A 26060-nucleotide genomic window follows, 5' to 3' on the forward strand; every position below is an offset into this window, starting at 1 on the left:
GGAATATCAGTAAATACTTTTGTTGTAACTCCCTGAACAACAGTATTAAGGAGAAGATACTGAGCATTGTTTTTTCAACTGTTTCAGCAGGGAGTATCTGAAAATTAGTACTGCTTCTCTTACCTTTAAAATTATTTGCTATACAAGTAACATCTCCTGATGGCTACTCTCTTTCATAAATCACAGTACACAGAAAAACCCACACACTCAAGCTGAGGAACCGAGGCTTGGACCTTCTGTAATCCCAAGATTACAAAAAAGATGATGCATGGATGAGATACAGAACTCATTTCTAGTAAAGGCTGACCATCAAGAGTAGCTTGCTGCTCAAAGCTCAGTGTGCTAAAATCAGTATTTAATGTTCTTGTATTTGAAAGAAGTAGAGAGTTGGTCAAGAAGTGGTAAGAAACACACATAGGAGAAGTGTTTAAATCAGATGAAGACAAAATCATTATTCAACCACATTTACCTTGGAGCTACTCTCCTGAATTTCAAAACTCCTGTACTCATATTGACTTGCACTGTCTGTCAGGTTAGCATCAAGTCACTCTATTGCGTGGTACTACCCTAAATACCCTGCTGGCTGAATATCCTCTTAAATAATCTTAATGTTGTAAGCTATTCCTTGCTTCCCAGACTCACTGCCAGAACCATAATAATGGTTTATTTGTAGCCCAAATCTCATGAAGAAAAAGACCCATCTATCAAACAAACACAGTTGTCTCCATCACTGCTAAAGATAAGCTACAACTTTGGGTACAAGCACTGTCATAACATGACGTGAGGCCTTAAGTTTATGTAATGTGAAAGTGTGGAAAATAAGAGCTGTAATTTGTGAGAACCCTTTAACAAGGATTCTCTTTCATCATTCATGAAATGAAGGAAAAGCAATAATGAGTTGCTGGGTGAAGCAACACACTGTTTCTACCTTTCTTGCATAGACAGAGTAAAGGCTTTTACATTGCTTTAAAATCCTGAAGGGAAAATACAGCTTTGATTCCCAAGTAAAACCAAACATTTCACCAACTTTTCAGGTCCACAATCCATTTCCATGCAGCAACATACATACCACTCTTAATGGTGAAATCTCAAAACAAGACTACCAACATATATTTCCCACGCAATGACATACACTAAGACTAACAGTACTAGAGCAAATGGTAATTTAAACATGGTGTAGAATACTAAAATCTCCTTTTCAAAGAGTGTTTCTTCTAAAACGTACAACAGTGAGTGAATTCACAACTGAGCAAATTCTCAGTTGGTCAAGTAGTTAGTGTCTGGGTAAACATTAAGGTGATATGTTGGGGTTAACCTTTAACATCAAAGGTTCCTTCAAAACCATTATTTTCTTTTATTTAAACTCTGCCTTACTGCTTTATTTGTAACAAGCAACAGTACTTGAACTAGTCATACCAGAATCCTTTAGTTAGATGTTTACTGAGTTTCAAGGTATATGTGGAAAAAGCTGTCTTTTAAGATGACATGTTCTTTCAAGAACAACGGAGTTTATTTCTAAAGACAAAGACATTAACAGCATGAGATATGCCTATGGCTCTAGGCCCAAGTTTTTTGAGAGGTTTTGGGAGAAAAAATGTTATGCTTTATGTTTCAGAGAGGTATCAGTAGAAAGTATATGTTATACTTAATGGTAGTTCTCATTCTTTAATATCAAAAACTACCTTTAAGAAGACGCCCCTCTGGACTGCTTGAAAAATTTAAGCAAACCAACAGAACGTCGCTAAACATAGGCAGTAAAGGAAAGCTTGTTTGCTTTTTTGTTTGCCTTTTTTTTTTTTAAGGGGGAATATTTTTTTTCCCCTGAATTACTATATTACACAACTTCTCCCGTCAAGAAGCCCACCTATATTACTTTCATCTTTCAGGGACTGCTAGAGTAGCACGCCATTGATGTGACTCAACATACTGATTCATCTCAGCCTTCGTTGGCCTTCTGCTGCCTGGAATAATAAGCTGGACTAGCACCTATAGCATTAGATTTACAGTGAAATTCTAGCAGTTGATCAGATATTGATCCTTTGTGTTAGGCAGAGTTACACCTTAAAAGTAAATCAGATTATTGCATTAAGAAGTACAAAGGTTGTGATCAAGTACATTGTTATGAGCTAACAGCTTGCCAGAAAAGATTACAAACACGCTGATAAGTGTTGTTTATACACCGTTAAAGATGTTTTCAGTAGTCTTCACTTTGTGTACTGAAGTAAAAGAGGGAAGAAGGAGGCGCACAGTGGTACATTATCATGAAGTTTCAGTCAGCTAAACATGTGAGGATGTCTGAAATTGTCATCACCTACTTGTGAAACCTCAATTTCTACTTTTTAATATATGACTTGGCAAGCTGAGTGTGGTCCTTTAAAGATTCAAGAAATAGTTTGACAGGAATACTTTTGTCAGAAAAAAAAGCAGGAAACCTTTTCATTAATATCACTATTTTTAACATAAATTATTTTATTAGTTGTTATTCCATTACTGAACTCCGAAACCTTCAATGTCCACTACCACAGCATGACCTGCTCTTATAGAGCAAATGATTAGCAGACATCAGGAAAAGATTAACCTGAAGAGCAAAGGTTGAAAATTGTTATGGCAAAGCCTAGCTTTTTCCAGAAGTATTCCTCTCACTTTCTAGTGAGTTGCCTACGAATCATAACCCTTAATTACAGAGGAATAAGAACCAGTGTTTAAAATCTTTTCAAATGTGTATGACAGAAACAGAAGTTGAAGCTGGAATAGTTTCCTTCTTGTATGCAAAATACTTCTTTATATATACATCCAAAGATATACATACATCCACATCTATGTGTTTTACATTCATTTGCTCTATACCAGAGAATGACCTTTGAAACTCACAAAAAGTCATCCAGCGAGAATATTCAAGCTGTTTTCTGCACCTAGGCAGCTTTTAAGAAAATCAAATATTCATATATACATAAAAACAAGAATCTAGATTTAACTGAAACTGGCTCATATTTTTACAATAGAGGTTGAAATTGAAGAAATGAGCGACCAAGAAATTGCCTCATACGGGTGGCAGAGAACACAAAAATTCATTGCCACACCGTTTTCAGTAATTTACCAACAGTCCTGGCTATTCAGGGAGGCCCCAGCTGACTGGAGGTTAGCTAATGTGACATCAATCTACCAGAAGGGCAGGACGGAGGATCCAGGCAACAACAGCACTGGCAGTCTGACCTTGGCATTAGGGAAGGTTATGGAGCAGATCATCTTGAATGTCATGATCCAGCACGCGTGGGACAATTGAGTGATCAGATGCAGCCAGCACGGGTTTATGGAAGGCTTGTCCTGCTTGACTAACCTGATCTCCTTGCATGACAAGATAACTCACTTATCAGATGAGGGAAAAACTGTGGATGTTTTCTACCTGTAAAGTGTTTGACACTGTTTCCCACAGTATTGCCCTGGAGAATCTGGCTGCTCATGGCTTGGACAGGTGCAGAGTTTGCTGGGTGAAGAACAAGCTGAATGGTCAGGCCCAAAGAGCCCTAGTGAAGGGAGTTCAATCCAGTTGGCAACCGGTCACCAGTGGTGTATTGCAGCCCTCAGTCTTAGAGACAGTTTTGTTTAACGTTTTTATCAGTCATCAGGATGACTGGACTGAGTGCACCCTCAGTAAGTTTGCAAGCAACACCAAGTTGGGCAGGAGTGTTGATCTGCTTGAGGGTAGGAAGGCTCTGCAGAGGGATCTGGGTAGGCAGGATCAATTGGACGAATCCAATCACATGGCTTCCAACAAGGCTAAGTGCCAGGTCCTGCACTTGGGTCGTAACAACCCCATGCAGTGGTATTGGCTTGGGAAAGAGTGGGAAAGTTGCCTAGCAGAAAATGACCCAGAGGTGCTGGTTGACAGCCAGCTGAACATGAGCCAGCAGCGTGTCCATGTGGTCAGAAAAGCCAAGGGCATCCTGGCCTGCACCAGAAGTAGCACAGCCAGCAGGACTAGGGAAGCAACCGTCCCCTTGTACACAGCACTGGTGAGACCACACCTCAAACACTGTGTTCAGTTTTGGGTCCCACACTAAAAAGAAGCACATTTAGTTGCTCAAGCATATACAGAGAAGGGCAATGAAGCTGGTGAAGAGACAAGAAAATGAGATATATGAGGAGTGGCTGAAAGAACTGAGGCTGTTCAGTCTGGACAGTAAAACAGTAAGACCTCATCACTCACTACAAGCACCCAAAAGGAGGCTTCCCGTTTCTCAGGTGTCAAGTGATAGGATGTGAGGAAATGGTCCCAAGCCACATAAGGGGAAATTTAGTTTGGACGTTTCAAAGATTTTCTTCATGGAGAGAATGGCCAAGCACTGGAACTTGCTGCCCAGGCAAGCGGTGGAGTTCTCATCCCTGAAGGTTTTTAAGAGGCACAGCTATAATGGAATATGGTTTAGTGACGGGACACAGTAGGTCAGGTTGATGGTTGGATTTCATGATCTTGAAGGTCTTTCCCAACCTAGATAATTCTATCATTCTATAATTCTATGTGAACACGAGAGCACGTAGTGCTTTGTGGGGGCAAGGGCTACCAGATCTAGCTCTGTGAGAGGTAATAGAAGGAACCAGCACAACACTGCGCAGTGTAACATGCAACTGTGACCGGCTGTACATGACCACACATTCAGAAGTTTCTGCATCACATCTAATTCTGTCTTTCTGCTTATGCACATTGGTCCAGGACCTCTCAGTATCTCAAAACATGGAATCATGTTACCTTGACAAATTTGTCAGCGGGCTAGAGACAGCTGCAAATGAGACTGATCAATCCTTTTATAGTACAAGCTAAGCCAGTCACAATTTTGCAATTCTTGCTGCCTAAGAGTGTTGGTTGCAGTGGCTTGGCTGACGTACAGGAAGGTAGAAAGTCACTGTAACTTGATTCTGTGTCCTAATCCTAAGACTCTGATTACGCTCTGCTTATTGTCTTGAAAGACTTCTAGCTTGTTCTGAAATAGTAGAATATAAGCTAAAACTATGATTTCAGTATAAACATTATTAAGAAAATAACATCATCTAAATTAGGAAAAATCCCTAACACAAGTTATTGCAGATTCACTGCTGCCTCAGAGGCAATGGCATTTTCACCTTGGATTAAATAGATGGTTACCTTTCCATACTGGTAAAGGAAATGTAGAAGAATACATAACAGCAAAATTGAATCTTCCATTTCTTCAACTTCCTAAGGCAAGACGTCATGTAGGGATTGTGCAAGTAATTGTATCTTTTGCTAGTTAACAAGACTGTACCTGAAACTGTTTGGGAGTACAAAGGAACTGCCAGAACTTCTCCAAGTACATTAAGTATTAAGCCTATAAAGCTTAAAGAAGAGCTACAAAGAACAAACAAAGACACTTAAGGCATTAAAAGCAAAGTGCAAAGACAGGCATGGTCAGTTACATCATGTCAACTTTTGGGGTAAGAGGAGGCAAAGACCACTGCACAATCAGCAGCTGCTCTAGAAAAAGATGTTGGTTAACTACCAAGGAAGTTCACTTTACTACTGCGCCCCTTATTATGAAAACTAAAAAACAAAGAGCTACTGAATCAACAATGAACTGCTAAGTCTAGTGACAATTAGCTATTCCCTATTAGTTTTACAGAGCTCAAGCCCTGTAAAAATCGTATGCTGGTACACAAGAGTTTTTTAGCTTGATTCACTTTACATCCTGAGAGAACAAACTAACTCTAGAAATTGAAGAAGTGCTTAAACTCAAAAAAAGGTGGAAAAGGAAGTTCCTATTTTTACTTAAGCTGGTTTTAAGGAAAATAATCCAATCATTTTGCTTCTTAAAAGACCACTACTGTAACAGGAAGATGAGACAGCATTTCCATTTAGCATTCATTATTTGTATACCACCAGCAAAACTCCCTCAGCTGAAATACACAATTAGGAAATACACAATTAGGAACATACACCAAATGAGTGTTTTGCTAGAAAGGATTCTAGATGCATGATACATTACATGCTGAGCCTTTCATTTAAGAGAATGACTTCACCCTTTGTTTGCAAAAAAAAAGAGAATTCTATGTTAAAAAATAAATCCAAGTAATGTATATATAGTTGCTACAAGTGTAGATATTATCTTTCGAAACAAAACCAAAACACATAATGCTCCTAGTTTTTGCAAAATGCAATGAATGAGATTGAAAGCGCTCTTGCCAGCATGTCCACATTATGAATCAAGATTAACATCTCTGATTATTCGATTTTTACAGTATATTACAGGCAAATACTTTATCTAATTAGTATTTTTTCATTATAATTACACATAATGGTTAGTACATGATTGCTTTTCCCAGCAAATTACTTAAATTAATGAAATCTTCTGGGAGTGTTTTAACTTGCAGATACTAGGCATTGTAGCATTCCATTTTTAAGGCAAGTACTCTAATTAGTTTCCCTTATTTAAGGCTTGAATGCCTTCAAGCAATAAAATTGAAATATTGACAGTACGAAAAACTTTTAGTATAGAACTGAAAAATTAAATCTATTCAGACAACGTCTCCAGCATTTTGCTCTACCTTTTTGATAATTCTTATATACATGGAATTAACACAAAATATTTCATTCATTCTAGCAGCACCTCTGGCTTGATGTCAGTGAAATCACAATATTGTATTTAGTCTAACTTCATAACAAAACAGAAGCTAATGCATGTACACTGCATGGGAGACTCAGACTAACAATGTTTACCATTGTAAGAAAACACAGAAACCTGTTATGTTATACTGTAAGCATAACTACTTCAGGAGTCCAAAATCTTGTCCTTTTTTTTTTTTAAACTCCAGATAGCATCAAGAGGAAGATGCTGTCTATCATATACAGTGCTTAAGTTGAAGCAAAAGAAATTCCCACCCACAACTATTTCTCTACATTTGTTTTTGCCTGCAACTAATAAAAATTACATATTATATGTGACAGGTTGGAAAACAGATCAGAAGACAAAGCTGGAATTCCTTTTTTTTAAAAAAAAAAATACCATTCCACAGAGGGAAGAACATTTATAAACTCAAATACACTTGGAAATGGGACTTCTGCAAAGGAAGATCAGTGAAAACTATCAGTAAGTTGAGAGTGAACTAGTGTATTGCTGGTTACATCCCTCCACCAAGATCCAAGGTAAAGGACCGCCTCCTATTCTGGTTTTGTTTCAGGCAGCTAGAAAACATATCCCTAAAGTTTTAATACAATCCCCTAGCAGATTTTAAGACCAACATTGTAAACATCTACTGAGCTTCCTAGCAATCTAAAAATCTCTGAAATTCAATTGGCGTTGTACATACAGATACCTCTTTCTCCCCATACACGTATACAAAGTCATTTCCTAATTTGACAAATACTCAATTATTGGCCTAGATAACCACATTGTATAATAATAAAAAAAACCATCAGGGATACTAAGCACACGTAACATATTAATGAACAGTAAAGGTAAATAACATCTTGAGAAGTCTCTGTAAGCAGTCATAGAAAAAATAAACCATACAAACTAAACTATGGCAACTATTAACTAGAGACAGATAAGACAGACAAGAAAGACAATGCTTGGAATATGAAAGGGAAGCAAGTATGATATCAGGAAAGATAAGTGTCATTTTGGAAAAAAAAAAACTATCAGGAAGGAACAAAGGGAAAGAAAGAAAGCATTCAAAGACACAATCATCTTGGTCACTAGCAAAGGGGCTGACGTTGTCCAAAAAGGCACTTTGCTGTTTATACCAAATGACTTCTTAACCAGAAGAACTTTTCGGTATGGAAAAGGCTAACAGAAACCAAGATCCCAGGACTAAAAAGAATATATAACCTCTCTATTACACTGCTACTATCTGTATTTGTGTCTAATCAAACAACACACTGCCTGTAATCTGGCTGCAGTACACAGTGACGGTAACATCACCTCACTAGAAAACTGACTCTTAAGATGGCTGTCTTAATTCTACAGATAAAAACATGTAAGTTGCCTTTAAAAGATCTAACTGTACTGAAATAGTAAATGATTAACATATTTACAAAAGAACTAATTGGTTCTGTAGACTATTTATTAGAAGTAAAGTTTTAGCAAGTGTCTGTTAAGAAAATATTTTCTTCAAAGTTTTTTTGCCCCGACTTTCTACATTATTACAGTCTGTTTTACCTTGGATGCTTCTGGGTTTGCTGGCATTATCAAAGTCACAGACTTTCTCCCACTTATCTCTCACTGCTTCAGGAGTCATTGGCTCATCCTTTCCTCTGACAATAGCACCCAAGGATCGCTCCCAGCGCACTAATTAATAAAACAGAAATGGGAGACATTGAACAGAGTTCAAGCTGTCTGTCACGGCAAGAAACAAACAAAAAGAACATTTAATTTCTTTAGAGCACTTTTCATCTAGGCCACTACTTTCAAGACTGTGGAAGAGAGGAAAGGTTAAATGCACTCCAATCTAACTCACCCATACAATGTAGAGCTGGACTAAAAGGACTCACTGGTTTTCACTAGCATTTAGAAAAGTAATAGCACTAGTTGTAAATTTCATTAAAGCCAAAAACAGATTGCTTTTTTGGAAATATTACTTCAGTTTTCAGATTTTGTCTAGTGAAATGCTGTAGCTACTATGCACCTACAGACATTCTTTTCTGATATGATTTTGGCTACTGCTAGTTAGGGACTATACAGAAACTATACGGAAAATGTGAAAACGATGTGTTATCTATGTTAGAATGTTTATACCAGTAGTCAGCATCTCTAAATGGTCCCTGCAGTCATATTTCAATACTGCCATTTGAGAGAAACTGTTAAAGCTAACATGAAATCAGCTCTGGGTGGATATAGGTTCCCTAGGCTGCAATTAATCCTTAAACTGTCGTGTTGTTTTTGCTTGTAGTTATCAATACACAATGAATAAACCTCACTAATAACCTGCTTTCATTTTAGGGACAGGAACAGGAGCCACTATTATGATAAAGGATGGTATTTACTTTTGATCAGGGATGAGGAGAAGCCAGAGACTTTTCGCTGCATCAAAAGTCAGCTCCTTGTGGAGGGCAGCAAGAGGTTTGGTGCCCCAATTTTTTCAATCTATTTAATACAGAAAAAGCTATTCCACTGCCATCAAAACATCCACAGTTAGTGAGAAATATACAAAATCCACTTTTTTGTTTGTTCTTCTTCTTTCCCCCAAGTGGACAAAACACATTTTGAAAAAAGGAAAAAGCACTTCTTGAATTAAATGGCCCTTCCAACTCACACTATTCATGTACACTGAAAAATCCCTGAACCGTTTAGGAAAATAATGTCAGTATTAGGGTCAACAAATGTCTTTAGGAAAGACATTTCACACACTAAATTAAGTTTTCCATCTGGTAAGCACTCAGAACTATCTGTGAGTTTTCTTTACTTGCATATTTAAGCCAGTTACTAGAGTCACTCAATATTTACCTGGCATAGCTACCAGTTATTAGAAGACAAATCACTTCCAACTGTTAATGTGTATCACTAGCATTTTTACAACAGTACAAACACAGGTGAAAAACATCTAAGACACAGCCTGTTTGCCAGTATGTGCTACTTTTATACCATGAAAAATGGAAGGAATCAAGAAGAGGCAGAAATGTACACTTAGGACCCAAAAAAAAAATTCTTCTTAACTTCAGCCATAGCTTTTGATCCAAGAATTAAAGACTAGTCAGGCACATTTCCAATTACTACTAATCAGCTCAAAGCATACAGAACACATTCTTAAGTTACCAGCTTCCTCCATGCATAGCAAAATTTGTAACTTGTACTTAAAATAAGCAATTCCCTGAGAATGCTAGATCTTTGCTTATTTTCTGTGCCTAAATTAAAATGTTTTAAGCAGAGGTTAACTGCAAAGTCTGCATACTTTTGCTGTCAATTCAAAAACCAAAATCCATCTTGCAATAAAATGTACTTACATTTTCCAATCCATCCAGCTCCCACCTGTCAAGAAGAAGAAAAATCATCCACTTACCATATTACTATGTGAACTTTTCATGAGGCAAGAAAACAAAAGTATACTTCAGAACCAAATCAACATAATAAAAATTTCTGAACTACCACTAATTGAATGTTAATAATGGAATGTGAGCAACAAAATTTTAAGAACATGATAACATCTTCCATCCAATTTATGAGCTAGCAATATGATGAAAGTACCTATGTGTTCCATAACTAATTCATCCTTCCTGCAAGTTGATTTCTGTGTTTGAATGATTTATAAAAACAAATTTCCTTTTGAAGTTGTTGCTTTGGTGTGTTTTCAAACATAATGTTACAATAAGAATTGTAACAATCAATCAGTATATCTGAGCACACACCAGAATTTGATAACTTTGCTGTTATCTGACATATCTGTCACAAACAGCACCACAAGGTAAATGTTTCTATCTGTGCTCCGAGTATGTGGTTTTTCCCATATTAATTCAGTTTCAGCAAAAAAAAAAAAAAGGTTAAGACTGCAGAGGCTAAAGCAAATTACCAGTTTACAGCTGGGACAGGGAAAAAGGGGGGTGGCAGGAAGGAGCAGAAAAAAAAGAAAGAATTACCTCAAACAGACTGCCATTCTCCATACAGCTCTCGTGGCAAAGCCAAAGAACTAATGGAGCAACATACTCTGGCTTGAAAGCATCGATCAGATCTGGAATAAATTTGACGGGGAAAATCATAAATTAGAAATATGATATGATTTCATCAAACCTTGCTAAATTTCCGTCTTACTGGCAACCTGAAACAAGGGCAAGCCAGACAGACAAAAGCCTGACGGAGATGTATCTTGAGCAATTTCCCTTTCTATTTGTTATGGAGTTATAAATAAAAGAATGTGAAAAGAATTGCAGCTGATGAGTATCTGAGAAACATCATGTTTGTAAATATCAAGTTTTCTAAGTGATATATTGGGAAATATAAGCCCCTTTAAATTTATGTATCAATCGATTTCTTTGGATTTACATGGTCATCTGGCATGGAAGAAAATCTTAAAATGAAGAAATTGTCACAGACCAAAATTGGTTGTCTAGACAGCTCTTAGCATGCATTCTACACACTTTCTGAAAAGCATAATTGAATTTGTTTAGTTTCCTTTTCCAGCTTACAGAATATTTTTCTTTCAACAGTAATAGATACATAACTGTAGCTGAGCTAAAGGTCAGCCAGTGTTTTCAAATATACTCTCAGAGATAAGAGCTGGAAAAGTTTGGCATTACCCACACTTCTTTAACAGCAAAGCTGAAGTAACAAAAGTTTATTTTTAGAAGTTCTACAAAGGTAACAGGAAACAGAACTCTATTTAATATGGTTTTTAAGTGCATAAAAAAAGCTGTAGGGTTTTCTTAAGTATTGAATTTCATGCCACACACCATTTAGTTTCAAAAGTTAACACTAAGTGTCATCCCTAACACTATTAATCCACTATTAAACAGAATTAAGTGGTAAAAGTTTTTTTAAAAAAGGAAAAAGATGCAAACTTTTGTACAACTCTAGCAAGAACAAAACTAAACAGACTAAGTTGAACATACACAACTGTTGTAATACTACAGCATAGTTGCTTGCAGACGTTTAAGGATGGATGTCCTGGTTCCAGTTAGGACAGAGTTAAGTAGCTCATAGTAGCTGGTAGGGTGCTATGTTTTGGATTAGGATGAGAAGAGCGCTGATAACATGCTGATGTTTTAATTGTTGCAGAGCAGTGTTTACACCAGGCCAAGGACTTTTCGGCTTCTCACTCTGTCCTGCCAGCGAGCAGGCTGGGGGTGCAGCAGGAGCTGGGAGGGGACAGACCCACGACAGCTGACCCAAACTGGCCAAAGGGGTATTCCATACCATCTGATGTCGTGCTAAACAATATATAGGGGTGGCTGGGCGGGGTGGGGGGCCGGCTGCTCGGGGATAGGCTGGGCATCGGTCAGCGGGTGGTGAGCAATTGCATTGTGCATCACTTGTTTTCTTACACATTATTATTGTTAATACTATTATCATTATCACTATTATTATTATTATTGTTATTATTATATTCCTTATATTATTATATTCCTGTCTTAATAAACTGTCTTTATCTCAACTCACCGGCTTCACTTTCCCGTTTCTCTCCCCTATCCCAGAGAGGGAGGGGGGAGGGTGAGCGAACGGCTGTGTGGTGTTTAGCTGCCAGCCGGGTTAAACCACAACAATGGATGACAGGGAAGTACTGACTAAGCTTACAAGGATAATTTTACAAGACATACGAAAATATTTTTGAAGCACTGGAGTCTAAACCTTTTAAGAGTATTCAAAAAACAGGATAGGGAGAGAGGGAGCCAGGTATGGAATAAGCAATCAGAGCTGCAGTCATCTTATGTGGACATAATTATCTCACTCTTCTTAAAATGACTGAGAAGGAAAATTAGGAGGCAGTTTTATCGCTTTATGTAAAAAGTCCCCAGGGAATTCCAGCTAGTGAAAACCTCTTTAAACTTCAAGAGCTCTGGGCTGCAGGCTTAACATATATGATGCTTAGGTTAAGTGTAATAAATCCACAGCAATAACAACCTACAGAGATGTCAGATTTTCTGATCACTTGGGTTATTTAGACCTAAAGCAGGATGCTTTACATAGGATTTAACTAATGAAACAAAATCATCTATTCAATCTGTGTATAACTATACAAAATATATTACTCTTTGCTACGCTGTATGTCAGTCTGAAAAATGTAATGATTCTGCTAGCTTTGAACTTTCCCTGTCACTAGGCAAAAGAAGTAGGGCTGGGGGATGAAATAAGCTGACTGAAAGCAATTTCTTTTTACAGAGTTTTCTTGCTTTGACTCTTTTTTGATTCTCTGGTCATTTGCCAAACTAATTAGTCACTCTATTTACCCTAAATTTATACTTTACACACAGCTGTCTCTCATGACAAACTCTATAGTGACTTCTCAGTGCAACGCTCTATTAAAACTTGTTCAAGTACTCAAAGATTATTAGCTGTGCAATACAGAAAAACACACTAGGTAACTCAGTTCATTATTGTCTGCTGCTGATCATGAAACAAAGGAGTACACACACAACATGTTGTGTGAAAATGGTATTTGTAAATCAGACAATACTGGAAGTGCAGATACACTATGCACATACATCATTCTACATCTAACAGAACAAACAAGCCTTTTTGACTACCTCAGGGAGGATCTTGGAAGAGACTGTAATTAAAAAGCCTTGCTACATGAAATTGCTTTTGCAAATTACAAAAATTGCTTCGTATCTTGTAGCAGAAAATAAGGATTCCTTACAACAACCAACAAGTCAGTTGACAGTCCACAGACCAAAAGACAGTAGAATAATGAATTAGCAGTTTCTCAAGTGCAAAGGATTTGCATTTTCCAATAAGAAAGTTAGCTATGCTTCAGTCCACTGAAAAAAATGTCTGCACACATACACCTTAAATAATTCACCTTGTGGCATGACAGTCTGGGTCAGTCTGGATCCAGCAGTAGGAGCAATGGTGTTGCAGTGGATATTGTACTTCCGGCCTTCAATTGCAATTGTGTTTGAAAGACCCAAAAGGCCAAGTTTTGCAGCACTGTAGTTGGCCTGACCAAAGTTTCCATAAATTCCAGCAGCTGAGGAAGTCATAATTATCCTTAAGGGAAAAGAAAAAAGTTACATGACTTCAAGTTGTTTAATTCTTCACAACAGTATTTTACAACTTTGGCATTATATTTTCCATATTCTACCAAATGAAAGTGTGGAAATAAGAATCAAAGCACTATTTTGGGTAATAACCAGATGCCTTTTCAGTGTCTGACAGATGGAAAATATTGGACAAATCTTGAGGAGTTGTCATAGTAGCAGAAAACTAACAATGTCACGTGCCTTCCTGAGTTATACTGTGAAACAAGAATATACACTTCGTGACAAAATTATGGCGTAGAAGAATGTATTTTCTTTTCCTGCTCTAACTGCACTTCAAATGGCGATATTCTTATTAATAACAAATGACTTCAGCAGTCAGAAAAACTAACTTTATTGAAAATGACTTCACCTTTTTATCTACCTTGTAACATCCAAAAAAGCATTCTTATCGAATTCACAGAAAACTTCAAAGAATCCTAATGTGCATTAAATAAGCAAAAGAAGAAGATCACAAAGTTTTGCCCTTTGCTGTTCCCTAATATTAAGGCTGTGGAGATGACTGAACTGTTCACAAGACAGATCTAAAGTCACTGAAGTTTATAGCTGTTCTGAGGCAAGATAACACTGTGCTGCATGTCTTCTTATAAAAGAGAACCCAAAAGAAAAAAGTGTCTACACCTCCGCATTTAAAAGCCTTCAGTCCGAATCTACTAAAAGCACGCTGCATATCTAGGATCAAAATCTATTTCATTTTTTATTTTCACTTGCCTCACTGGCAACAACCCACTGTTTTTAAGTGAAATAAAGAGATATGTTACAAGTACTGGCTCAATATCAGCAAGACAAAAAAAGTTACAAAATCCATACCAAACAGGAATTTTGCAGATGGCACACATCTGTACGTACACCGCAGAAGTACTCACTACCACTGTTACCTGAACAAATACCTAAAAGGAGCCCAGAGAAGTGCATCCTAAATGGTTGCAACTTCTAGACTTTTCCCATGTATTCTGTATGCTGATCTCTTCCCTCACCTTTCTACTTTAGTTCCCTGGAATGAGAATGAATGCCAGTTTGGTCACAGAATGATGAAGAAATTAATACAGTTTTTGGCATGTGGGCACTGCCGTTAAGATTAACATAATCCCATCAGTGTTTTGATAAATGCAACAAAAACAGAAAAAATAAAGATCTGAAGTCACTTCACCCTTTCAGCCAACATACAGAAACAAACTTAGCAGATACAATCATAGAATTATAAAGGTTGGAAAAGCCCTCCAAGTTCATCTGATCCAACCATCCCCCTACCACCAATGTCACCCACTAAACCATGTCCCTAAGCACCACATCCAACCTTTCATTGAACACCCCCAGGGACGGTGACTCCACCACCTCCCTGGGCAACCTGTTCCAATGCCTGACTACTCTTTCTGAGAAGAAATGTCTCCTAATTTCCAACCTGAACCTCCCCTGGCACAACTTGAGGCCATTCCCTCTAGTCTTATCACTAGTTACCTGTGAGAAGAGGCTGACCCCTGGCTCCCCACACCTTCCTTTCAGGTAGCTGTAGAGGGCAATAAGGTCTTCCCTGAGCCTCCTCTTCTCCAGACTAAACAACCCCAGTTCCCTCAGCTGTTCCTCACAAGACTTGTGTTCCAGGCCCTTCAGCAGCTTTGCAGCGCTTCTCTGGACACGCTCCAGGGCCTCGATGTCCTTCTTGTAGTGAGGGGCCCAAACCTGAGCACAGTACTTGAGGCGCAGCCTCAACACAGCAGAATACAAGGGGTTAATCACCTCCCTGGTGCCTCTGGCTACTGTTCCTGATACAAGCAGAGATTTTGTCAGCCTTCCTGCCCCAAGCCTGTAGCACTGCATGGGGTTGTTGTGACCAAAGTGCAGGACCTGGGGAACACCACTGGTGACTGGTCACCAGCTGGATTTCACTCCATTCACCACCACTCTCTGGGCCTGGCAACCTGCCACAACTTCTAAGTCAAATACCTTTGCCCAAAGGGAAATAAGAAAACAAGGCCTTAAGACCCACAAGCAGAACTGTATGCACCTGTCATCTGAATAAAGAGCAGAAGAACCTCTCAGACTTGCAGTAACAGGCATGTAATACACATTTCTAGTGAGTAATAATGAAGTGTTATTTCTATAACCCTACAGCTCCTGACTGCGATATCTTCATGTTCGTGGACAGAACCTGTAAAAGTGGATGGGGTAGGAGGACAGAACTGAAAGTGCTTACACATCTGGACTGATTTTTGTTTAACCCCAGTGACAGTGAACGAAAAGGATGCAAAACTCCTCCTTTAACATAAAGACATGCATCAGTCTGTTATGTCTTACTGAAAAAAAATTTAAAATTTTTACCTGCCAAACTTCTGATTTTTCATATGATTCCATGCAGCTCGGGTGACAAGGAATGATCCCCTCAAATGAATTCTATGAATTATATCTAGGAACAAATTAATTGTAATTTAATATACCCAGGATTTTGTCTGCACATTTGAAATACAACATTTGTTTCTTCTTGACAAAAACCGCACTCTGTTCACATTCTGAAACTGTGACTAGAAAGGTTTGTTCTGTTTTCTTTTTTAAAGATCATTTTGAAGTGTTTGTCTGAACATATACTGACCATCCCTTCCTCCTTTTGGGATGGAGATCTGTATAGAATTTACAAGCATCCAAAACTCCTGCCCTTGAACAGAGTCAAGTAAGGCCTACAAAAGCTATACAATTTTTAAAGACGACTGCTCAACTAGTTTATCAGCACCTACCAACTCACTGGAGGTTGCCCGTGCTCTCTTCTGTCCCTTGGCACGTCAGTTTTCTTTCCTCTGTCCTTAGTTCTGGGTCTTTCAACCCTATTTAGCATTCAGTCAGCGCTGGTGCTAGGAATGCATTCTGCTCACAAAAACCATACTGTGTTTCTCACATGGCTCTTTTTTCTATTTCATTCCGTAACTAGGAAGGGCAACTAGGGCCTTTCTTTCCCTTGAGAAATTCACCCACCTACCATGCATTGCAGCACAGATCTGGTTTGCAAGCTGAACACATGGCAACTGAACACAAGCATGTTATAACTAAGCTCTCAAGGCAAAGATAATTCTCTGATCTGGCACAGACAGCCTTCCCCCTCTTTTCTTGCCTGAACAAATGGGAGGGATGTACCTTCCATGTTTCACAGATTAAGTTAATTTCAAAGTTTATCAACTCACCCCAATCTTCATCACTTATCCGAACAAAGGAACGGTCTCTTAGAATCCTGAAAAAACATCATCAGGAAAACCAAAATGGAAGATGAATAGTGTTTACTCAAAAGTAACATCCCACGATCATGCAGGAAAATATTTTCATGTTTACTTACCCAGCATTGTTTATAACAATATCTGAAAAGAGAAAAAAAAAAAAATACACTGACAAAATACAAGGTTACTTCCATTTTTCTCCTAGTCCTATAAAATACATATAGACAAACATAACACTGCACTCATACATTATTTTACTATTCTATACTATAGCTCCTTGTTCTGATTAGGCAAACTCTACCACTGGACAATAATTAAGACTAAATACCTGGGTACAGGCAAGTCTCAGCCTACTGACAGAACAAAGCCAGATAAAGAAGAAGCTGGGAAGTGATGGCTACCTGGGAACACAATACTTGCAGGACGCAGCCATCCTGCTGTTTTGCAGCTTGCTTTGTATTTCACTGCACTGCAGATTATGCAGTTCGTGCCACCATCTTTGTTGCAATAATCTCAAACAAAAAAGTTGGAAGCACTAGAGTTGTAGAGCCACTTAAAAACTTGAACCATAACCTTTTATCAAATTTTTAATTTGAATCTTCTTGGCTTTGATCACATATAATATTACCCATTTAAGCATAAAAAACTATGTAAATTTCACAGTTAAGGAGTGGCAATCATATGCAAAAGAGGACCTTTACTTGTTAGATGAAACAACTCATGCATGGCTGTTTGTTGTTGTTTTTCTTTTTTGTGTTTGAGCATTTTGATTTTCACATATGCAAAAGAGCTTCCCAAACATGTCAGAGCCTAACTCTCCAGCTCAATTATTTATCTTAATTTTATGCAATTAGTTATAATAATTGATGAGCTCTGTGCTTTGATACAAAAATTGTTAAACATTACATATGTACCAAAATTCTGCAGGGCAGAATCTTATATTAAGCTTTAAACTTCTGCTAAAAAGTAACAGGAGAGAAAAGCTGCCTATTCAGATTTAAAGCAGCATGTCCCCGCAATCTAATGAAATTGAGGGCTTGTGAGTACAGAGCAACTGCTGTCATGCCGTATTTCACACACTTGTTAACTACACTGTCTATAATGGTGCTGCACTTGCAAACAAGTAATAAGAATTAAGCAACTGTACCTATCCTCCCAAAAGCCTCAAGTGCTGACTTCACAAGCTTTTCACCATCTTCCACTGAATCTATAAGAAAAAAAGCATGAATTTAAGTAAATCCAACTGGATACATTAAACTTCAAGGACATTAATAGCTAACTCCACAAAGCTAAGAAAACATATTGTGTACAACCCCAACATAAAATAAATTTAGTCACCATTTACATATGGTCTAAAGCAAATTCCAGTCAGTAAGTCTAAATGCTGCAGTGTTTGGCACTGCAAGAAAAACAAGAAGCCAAACAAGTAAGAACAGTCCATTTGCATTTTGCCTCTGGTAACTGCAGCTGGACACTTCTTCAGTAATCCAATACTAAGACAGCATATGAAAGAAAAGGTTATTAATAGAAGAATATGAATTAGAAAACCCTTTATGAACTTGCTTCTAGCATCTCTGCCTTCTTGCTCCAACTTACCACCCACCTATTTAGTTCATATGATATTGGCAAGCTAGCAGTAGTCCTTTATTAACTTTCCATTTAAGATGCTCACTATAGCTAAAGATAAAGCATTAAAGTAGTCTGGAAGAATAACATACCATAATTGGGTACTGCTTTCCCTCCTTTTGCTCTGATTTCATTGACAACTTTGTCGGCAGCTGAGGAGCTCTTGCCATATCCCTTGAAGTCACCTCCAAGATCATTCACTGTGCATCACAAAGAAATAATTTTTTGATCGTTAATCTCAGACTTTCTTGTCTCTGGTTATCTCATTATCACACTAGAAGTTTTACGGAATATGAATAAAACCTCTTGCATCAGGATCCTACTGATAATTTCAGATGATTAGAGAAGATAAGTAGGTCATGTTATTGGTTTTAAAAAAAAAGTAGTATGATATACACTATCATTAAAAAAAATAATGTGAAACAACTTTGTATTTTCTCTCCACCATGCACACAGCTTATTTTCCTTGCGCCTCTAACTGTGTCATTGTATTTTAGAGATTGAGATTGCATACCAATTATAGGTGATTAATTCCAGTCTCGCGTCAAACTGCCAAAGCTACTGCATGAACTGTAAACAGGACTGGGAAGACCTTCTGCCTGTTTAACAGAGTAGCCAAAGCGTTACATGTAAACTTCGCTATAGAACAGATCAAGAGATCTGAACAAAGGGAGAAGAGCTGCCCTGGAACTTCAGATCCTGATTTTGTAGGGACAAGAGGGCCACCTGACACAGAGAGCTGCTTTGTTTGCAGACTGCTCTACATAATGGGGCACACGTCATTAACGGCAGCTGCACTGTACCAACACCATAGATTGCTGCATGTACATGTCTCGAAGCTTCACAGAATTCGTTAGAGGAAGAAAAAAAAACACACACATTAGATTTGGTCAAAGAACTTCAAAAAAATTAATTTCAACAGGTTTAATACGAATTTTTAAAAAACCTGAAATTAATATGGATTGACATGATTTTCTTTTGCTATGGTGAACTCCAGCTTCATACCTTCCAAGTCCTCAAGCACCAGGCTATAGTGAAATTCAATTCTTGTAAGTCTGCTGTATCATCACAAAATACATGTCGTGCTTTGTTTTTTCTCCTTTTTAATTCTGCATATAAAGAGGAACGTGGCTTGCAGGACATGTGACAAAATCTTTCCCTATTACTCAAACCAAAAAGGTCTTATCTAGAATCCTATATTACGTTTTGTGTACAGTACTTCAGGCAAGATGTGGAAACACTGGAGAAAATCCAAGTGAGTGAAAGAGGATACCAAAGCCCAGAAGAAGTCAGCCATGGAAAGAATTTATAAAAAAAAAAAGTGCATAACTTGAAGCAGAAAGAAAGAATTAATACAGAACATGCTAACATGGTCATGTACATTACAGAACTGATGCAAAAGGGAAAGGAAATAAAATCTCCAAGCTAAATAGAGCAATATCTAACATTCTAAACACACAGCCAGCACAATTCAAGTGAAGCATTAGGGAAATTTTCCAGGCGTAGTGAAGCATTAGAATAATCAAGGTGGGCAGACTGCTCAGTCTGCAACATCAAAGGTCTTTAACTTGACATTAAAGAAAAATCAGTTAGGATCAGGCAGGAATTCTAACCTGTCCTGGGGAAGAAGAGTAGATAATTTTGTTCTAAACATTTATACAGAGACATTCAGTTAGTCTCATTAAGATATCATGACTCTAAAAAAGACATGGTTATGTATGTTTATCCTTCAATAGCAATGTTCTGAAAACAACTTTATTAGTTACTTGGGAAAATTTAGAGCCAGTGCAGGACCTTAGGGGTGAGTGCAAACACTAATACAATTGAAGCAAAAATGAGTACACTAGAACAGAGCTATTCTAAACTTAGAAAATGATAAAATAACTATGCAAGCGTAACAGAGGAATCAAAACAACAGATAAATAAATTTATCTTAAGGTCAAGCTTAATATTATGTAATTTTCAGTTAAAAGTACCCAGTACAAAAGAGCCAGAGACTGCAGAAGTTGTGACAGAGCATGGCTGTAACCCGAACTGTAGAGAATTCCTCCAAGGCTATGAGTGCATTATTAGCAAGTAGTGCAGAAAAGTGGAAGCAGATCTGTGGAGTGAAACAGTCCGTGTTGAACACCTGACATCCGCAGCACACCTTTTTTAAAAAACAAACCAGTTCATTACTATCTGTATGCTGGTGCTACAAACCAAAAAATCCATTTGGAACAACTTGTGCAAACTGCTAAATTTCATCTTCCAGTTTGGCTTCCAAAGGAACTACATTCCTGCACTTCAGTATCATCCCATCCCACAATGCAAATAAAAACACAGATAGACATACTCAAGAGAGATGCTTCAAAAGCATGTCTGTAATCAAACTGAAATAGCAACACAGAAAGGCCCGCAGATAGACTGAAAAGGAAAAAACAGTACGGCTGGACATAAGTCAGGATGCAAAATAGAAAGCACTCTCCTCCTGCTGCTTACAACTCCAGATGAGAAGCATGGAAGGTACCAGACATGGCAAAAAATGTGACAGCAGGCAACCTCTAGGCTAAAGGAAAAGGGAGAGTTCCACTTGGTCACTCCAGTCAGTCCAACCAAGCTGACAGCAACTCACTCAACAGAAGGTTACACACAGACTGGGACTGAACAGAAAAAGCTCCTGTGCTGGGACCCCAGTGCTCTTCTGCAACTGTAGCATTTGCTCACAGATTTTATTCCTATCTTCCTTTCCCTAACTTTAAAAAAAAAAAGTTTTAAAGTGGCAATCATGGGTCTCGTATCTGCTTTGGTAAGACGGTCACAGAAGTTTACAGAAGTAACTTCTCAAATGCATGCAGTCAGAATCATAAGAGAACAGAATAAAAAGAAATAAATACAAACACGTAAAGGAAATAGAGGAATAGCAAAGCACTCCTCTATGAGCTGAAGAGGTACAGTTTCCAGAGGGAAACAAGAAGTTTCCCTTACAGACAGTCAATTCTTATCTTACTGATTTAGCTATTGTGCAATAAGGCCATGAGGGAAAGGGTATTAAGTATAGTCAGGCAACGTAATACATTCTCTTTCAGATCATCCCAGAAAATCAGAACAGTACTAACTACACAGAAACAACACAACTAAACGTTTTGGCTACTTTAGTGACCTAATGCTTGTTAAATAAGAACTTGAGGTAAGCACTCATATTCCCAGTAAATAAGGTACGTATCAAAAGTAGAAATTACCAGAAAAAAATATTTTTTAAAGTTGGCTATACAAAGACTTCTCATTTTTAATCAAGAAAGGAAAATGAATAATTTTTTATGAAAGTTTGTAAATTGAGATTGGGATGTTTATTTGAAAGCTGCAGAAATCAGTGGGCAAGTTCTTGCCCATACTCAAGAAAGTCTGTTTAAGCATTTAATCTTGAGCTCAGCAACAATACCTGAACAAATTCCCTCACAGGCAGTAAAATGGCACAGGCTCACTTCTGGAGAGTGCCCAAGAACATAGCTTAACCTTCAGAATTGTGACACAGCATATTGCAGAACTAAAGAAAGCTGAACCAAATAACTAAGAAACTATCAGAAATCCTCAACTGAGAGCTATATAGTACTGTCATTGATGGCCCTTGTGCGATGCTCTCCAAAAAGAAACAGTGCAGTGCACTTTCACTGTACTTTGTTTCCTGGGGGCTACTAATACCGCATTACATTCTGACATATTTACTCTCCTGGGAGAAGGCAGCAGAAGACACACATTCACATTTCTGAATGGTCATATTAGAAGTTTATGAACAGTACTCACATGAAATTATACCCTTTATCTACAACTCAAGCAAAAACTGGTATGTATGGACGAAATACAAGTCAGGGTGATTATCTGATTCAAACTGGTTTTTCAACGATAATAAGCCCTTGGACAATCTCAGGTAACTTGTTTCATAATAAAGCATAGAAGCAAAATTTAAATTGCACAAGATAAGACATAAAATTATTGTATAACAAAGGTTACTGTTGAAAAGGGCACCGATTGTTGAACAACAGCCATGTGAAAAGGTAAAGGTTAGTATCTCGATCAAGTTAGTTAAGATAAAACTTACCAACCACTGAAGCTCCTCTTTCAGCAAAAGCAAGTGCATAAGCTCTGCCCAAACCTAGTTTAAAAAAATAAAAAAAAGTGTAAAAAGAGTTAAAACTTGATTTGTCTCCTGGAGCACAATTCTGAGAAGCTGGAAAAAAACTAAAATGCATGAAGAAAAATGCACCAAATCGACATAAAAATCCTGCAGGTTTTAAGTAAAATTCCATTTCCCCTTGGAGTTAAAGTTGCACAAAAGCAGATCAGCAGATAAATTCTTGACAGAACCTCCAGTCAAGAGAAAAAAAAATGCCCATGCTTACTTTTTGTTATTGCACTCAGGAGAACCATCAGGGAAAGCTACCTGCTGCTGTCTTTTTGTGTTTGTGACAGAAAAATATATTGGTAAAGCAGAAAATTTAATGTCTTGACACAACTTTGCAGGAGGGGATGTTTCAAGTTAATTAATTACATTCTAAGTGAATAAGGCACTTCCCTGGTTAAAGTTAGTCTTTAAGATTTGAAGAAACTTACAAACCAAAAAAAAAGTTTAACTGTGACTGAAGATGTAGTGACAAAAGTCCTCCAAGTATTTCGGTACAAAGGAATCACGTAATGCCACAGCTATCCAAACGCACACATAGTTTACCTACTGTAACAGCAGAATGTAATTTTTGCCTCACATACAAAAGCAAGACTATTGCACCTTTACTCTGATTTGAATTCTAAGTGTGTTAAACATTAGTTACTTGTAGTAACAAATCATTTACTCACAGGGATATTATCCACTGTATCAGTCAAAAATCATTATTGAAATCCACGATGAAGATTTCAAACTAAGCCTTGAATGATCAAACACAAAATCAGAAAAAGGTTTCTCATGTATTTCTCAACAGTAGCTATGTGTCCCTCCCCAACACATTCAAAGCTGTTTCTCAAAGGAAAAAAAAAGTCAGAACTGTTTAGAAACACACTAATCCCACAACACCAATACTGAATTTTCCTTAAGGCTCCTATGAGACTCTGCAAGGCATCATAACACTTGAGGTGCATATATATCTACTGCCTGATATAAACAACACCTCAAAATATATTTTTTTTTGAAAAGCCGAATGACTGAGAAGTGTACAAAATCCAGATAATGTAGTATGTGCCGGTGCTATCAACTGGCAAAGCTCATCTCAAAATAAAATATATATAAATAAATATGTAGTTTGAATTGCAGAAACAATGACACTGCTGCATTACAAGCACGAAAAATGTATTCTTCGTAGGCAATTTGCCCAAAGTGAAAGCTATTGTATTTTTAGATGCCCGTGTATGTGAAAACAGGTCCCACTTTGAAACAAACAGATCAGCAATACAAATAAATTCCCAGTTCTCACCTGTTCACTGACATTCAAAACAAAAAAAGTCAACAAGCAATGCAATTAGCAGTATATACTAACTACAACATTGTAGACTAGATGGAAGCAAACTAAGAACTAAACTGAAGTTAACAGGGCTTCCTTTTATCTTGGCTTACATTTAATCATCTATTCATCAAAAAATTGCTGTGAAATAAGACATCCAAGGGCAGTTTTCTCTGTTAACAAACTGTTTTCAAGCAGCCTAAAACTAGAAACACAAGGATATAAGGGTCACTATGGCCATGCTTATGACAAGCGATTTTTGCTCCACATGCTACTTTCTGGAAGTTTTGTTACTGACAAAGGGTTTTGTTTATTTGTTTTGCTAATACCTAAGAAATTAACCTCTACTTCAGTAACATCTGCTGTCTACCAAGAAGTACATCGGCATAGGTCTGGTAAAAGCAGAAAAGCATCACACAAAAACCTGGCCTCAATTTCTCTTGAGAAAGTGACAAGAATCGACTGAGTGACATCCAAGTGACATGAATCGACCACTCAATGCTTTCCACAAAATTTCTTATTCCTAGTCCTTATCCACAAGACATGTGCTGCTTAGGGACATGGTTTAGTGGATGATACTGGTGGTAGGGGGCGGCTAGACCAGATGATCTTGGAGGTCTTTTCCAACCTTAATGGTTCTACATCACAGCTTGGGCCCCAGAAACAAGCTCTTGGTATGTGTGTGCAGCTCCACAAAGAAATAAAGAAGGGAGAGGGAGAGTTCACTGTGGAAAAACAGAATGTCCTCAGAGGATTATGTAAAAAAGAAAAGAAAAAAAAAAAACTCCTTTAGCAGCTGAGAACCACCCCAAACTTTGAACTCACAGCTGGCCTTCTCTGGAAGCCCCACGAAGCTGCCAGGGTCGAGGCGCGGCTCTGAGGGCAGCTGCACGCCCCCGAGCCCCTCCCGGCCCGGCAGCGCCCCCCGGCCACCAACATCGCGGGACAGGAGGGGACGGGACGGGCCCGCAGCCCCCCCCGGGCAGCCCCGGCACCTGCCCGCCGCCCCGCTCCCTCCTCGCCTCGGTTCAACGTGCTGGTAACGCCCGGAGCCGCTCGCGCACACCCGCGGCCGGGCCCTCGGCAGGGCCCCGGGAGCCCCCCGCCGCCGCCGCCGCTCACCTCCTCCGGCGCCGGTGACCAGCACCACCCGGCCGTCAAACCGCAGCCCCGCCGCCATGGCGCTTCGCTCACCCGCCGCCGCGACGGCCCCAGCGGGCAGGGCTCGGGGCAGTGTCGAAAGGGGCGGTGGAACAGGGCCTCCGCCGCCTTCTGGGAAATGTAGGCAACGGCGGCGGGGTGGGGAGACCAATGGCACGGGGCGATCCTGATCGGGACCCCGCCCCCGACACGGTTGGTGTCTGCACCAGTGCATTGCATGCTTCCCTGGCTGCAGGAGTTCTTCAGATAAAAAATAAAATGAAATATACTACGTTTTTGTTCTCCCACACTTAGTCTGTCTATCTGTCTGTGTGTGTGTGTGCACCTCTTGTTCTGGCACTGGGCAGCACTGGAAAGAGCCTGGCTCGGTCCTCTTTGCACTCTCCCTTCAGGTATTTATGGACATTGGTAAGATCTCCCTTGGCCTTCTCTTCTCCAAGCTGAGCAGTCCTCCCTCTCCCAATCTTCCCTCACAGGTGATGCACTCCAGTCCCTCCATCATCTTTATAGCCCTTCATTGGACTCTCTCCCATATGTCCACGTTTCTTATACTAAGGTGCCCAGAACTGGACCCATCACTCCAGTGGTGGCCACACCAGTGCTGCATAGAGGGGAAGGATCACCTCCTTCCACCTGGTGGTAATGCTTAGCCTAATGAAGCCCAGGATACCATTAGCTTTGTTAGTGCCAAGGGCACACACTGCCTGCTCATGATTAACGTCCACCAGGACCCCTAGAGCCTGTTCTGTCAAGCTGCTTTCCAGCAGGGTGGCCCCAAACATAGGATTATAAAGGTTGGAAAAGACCTCCAAGATCAGTTGGTCCAACCATCACCCTACTACCAATGTCACCCACTAAACCATGTCCCTAAGCACCACATCCAACCTTTCCTTAAACGCGCCCAGTGACGGT

The 26060-nt window shown here is 38.9% G+C and overlaps 1 protein-coding gene across 1 annotated transcript in view; it reads right to left on the reverse strand.

The window, feature by feature from the left end:
- Nucleotides 1-25263, reverse strand: part of HSD17B4 (hydroxysteroid 17-beta dehydrogenase 4) — a 64583-nt gene extending 39320 nt beyond the window's left edge. The window contains exons 1-11 of the mRNA XM_080573577.1: nt 25110-25263; nt 22598-22651; nt 18612-18719; nt 18041-18100; nt 17013-17034; nt 16864-16910; nt 16013-16097; nt 13456-13643; nt 10580-10671; nt 9950-9974; nt 8169-8297 (exon numbers count right to left, since the gene is read on the reverse strand). Coding sequence (XP_080429703.1) covers nt 8169-8297; nt 9950-9974; nt 10580-10671; nt 13456-13643; nt 16013-16097; nt 16864-16910; nt 17013-17034; nt 18041-18100; nt 18612-18719; nt 22598-22651; nt 25110-25167 — 868 coding nt within the window. The 5' untranslated portion in view covers nt 25168-25263. The remainder of the gene's footprint in view (nt 1-8168; nt 8298-9949; nt 9975-10579; nt 10672-13455; nt 13644-16012; nt 16098-16863; nt 16911-17012; nt 17035-18040; nt 18101-18611; nt 18720-22597; nt 22652-25109) is intronic.
- Between the last annotated feature and the right edge of the window lie 797 nt (nt 25264-26060).

The sequence above is a fragment of the Anser brachyrhynchus genome (genome assembly GCF_964034855.1).
Source record: "Anser brachyrhynchus genome assembly, chromosome: Z".
NCBI classification, from domain to species: domain Eukaryota; kingdom Metazoa; phylum Chordata; class Aves; order Anseriformes; family Anatidae; genus Anser; species Anser brachyrhynchus.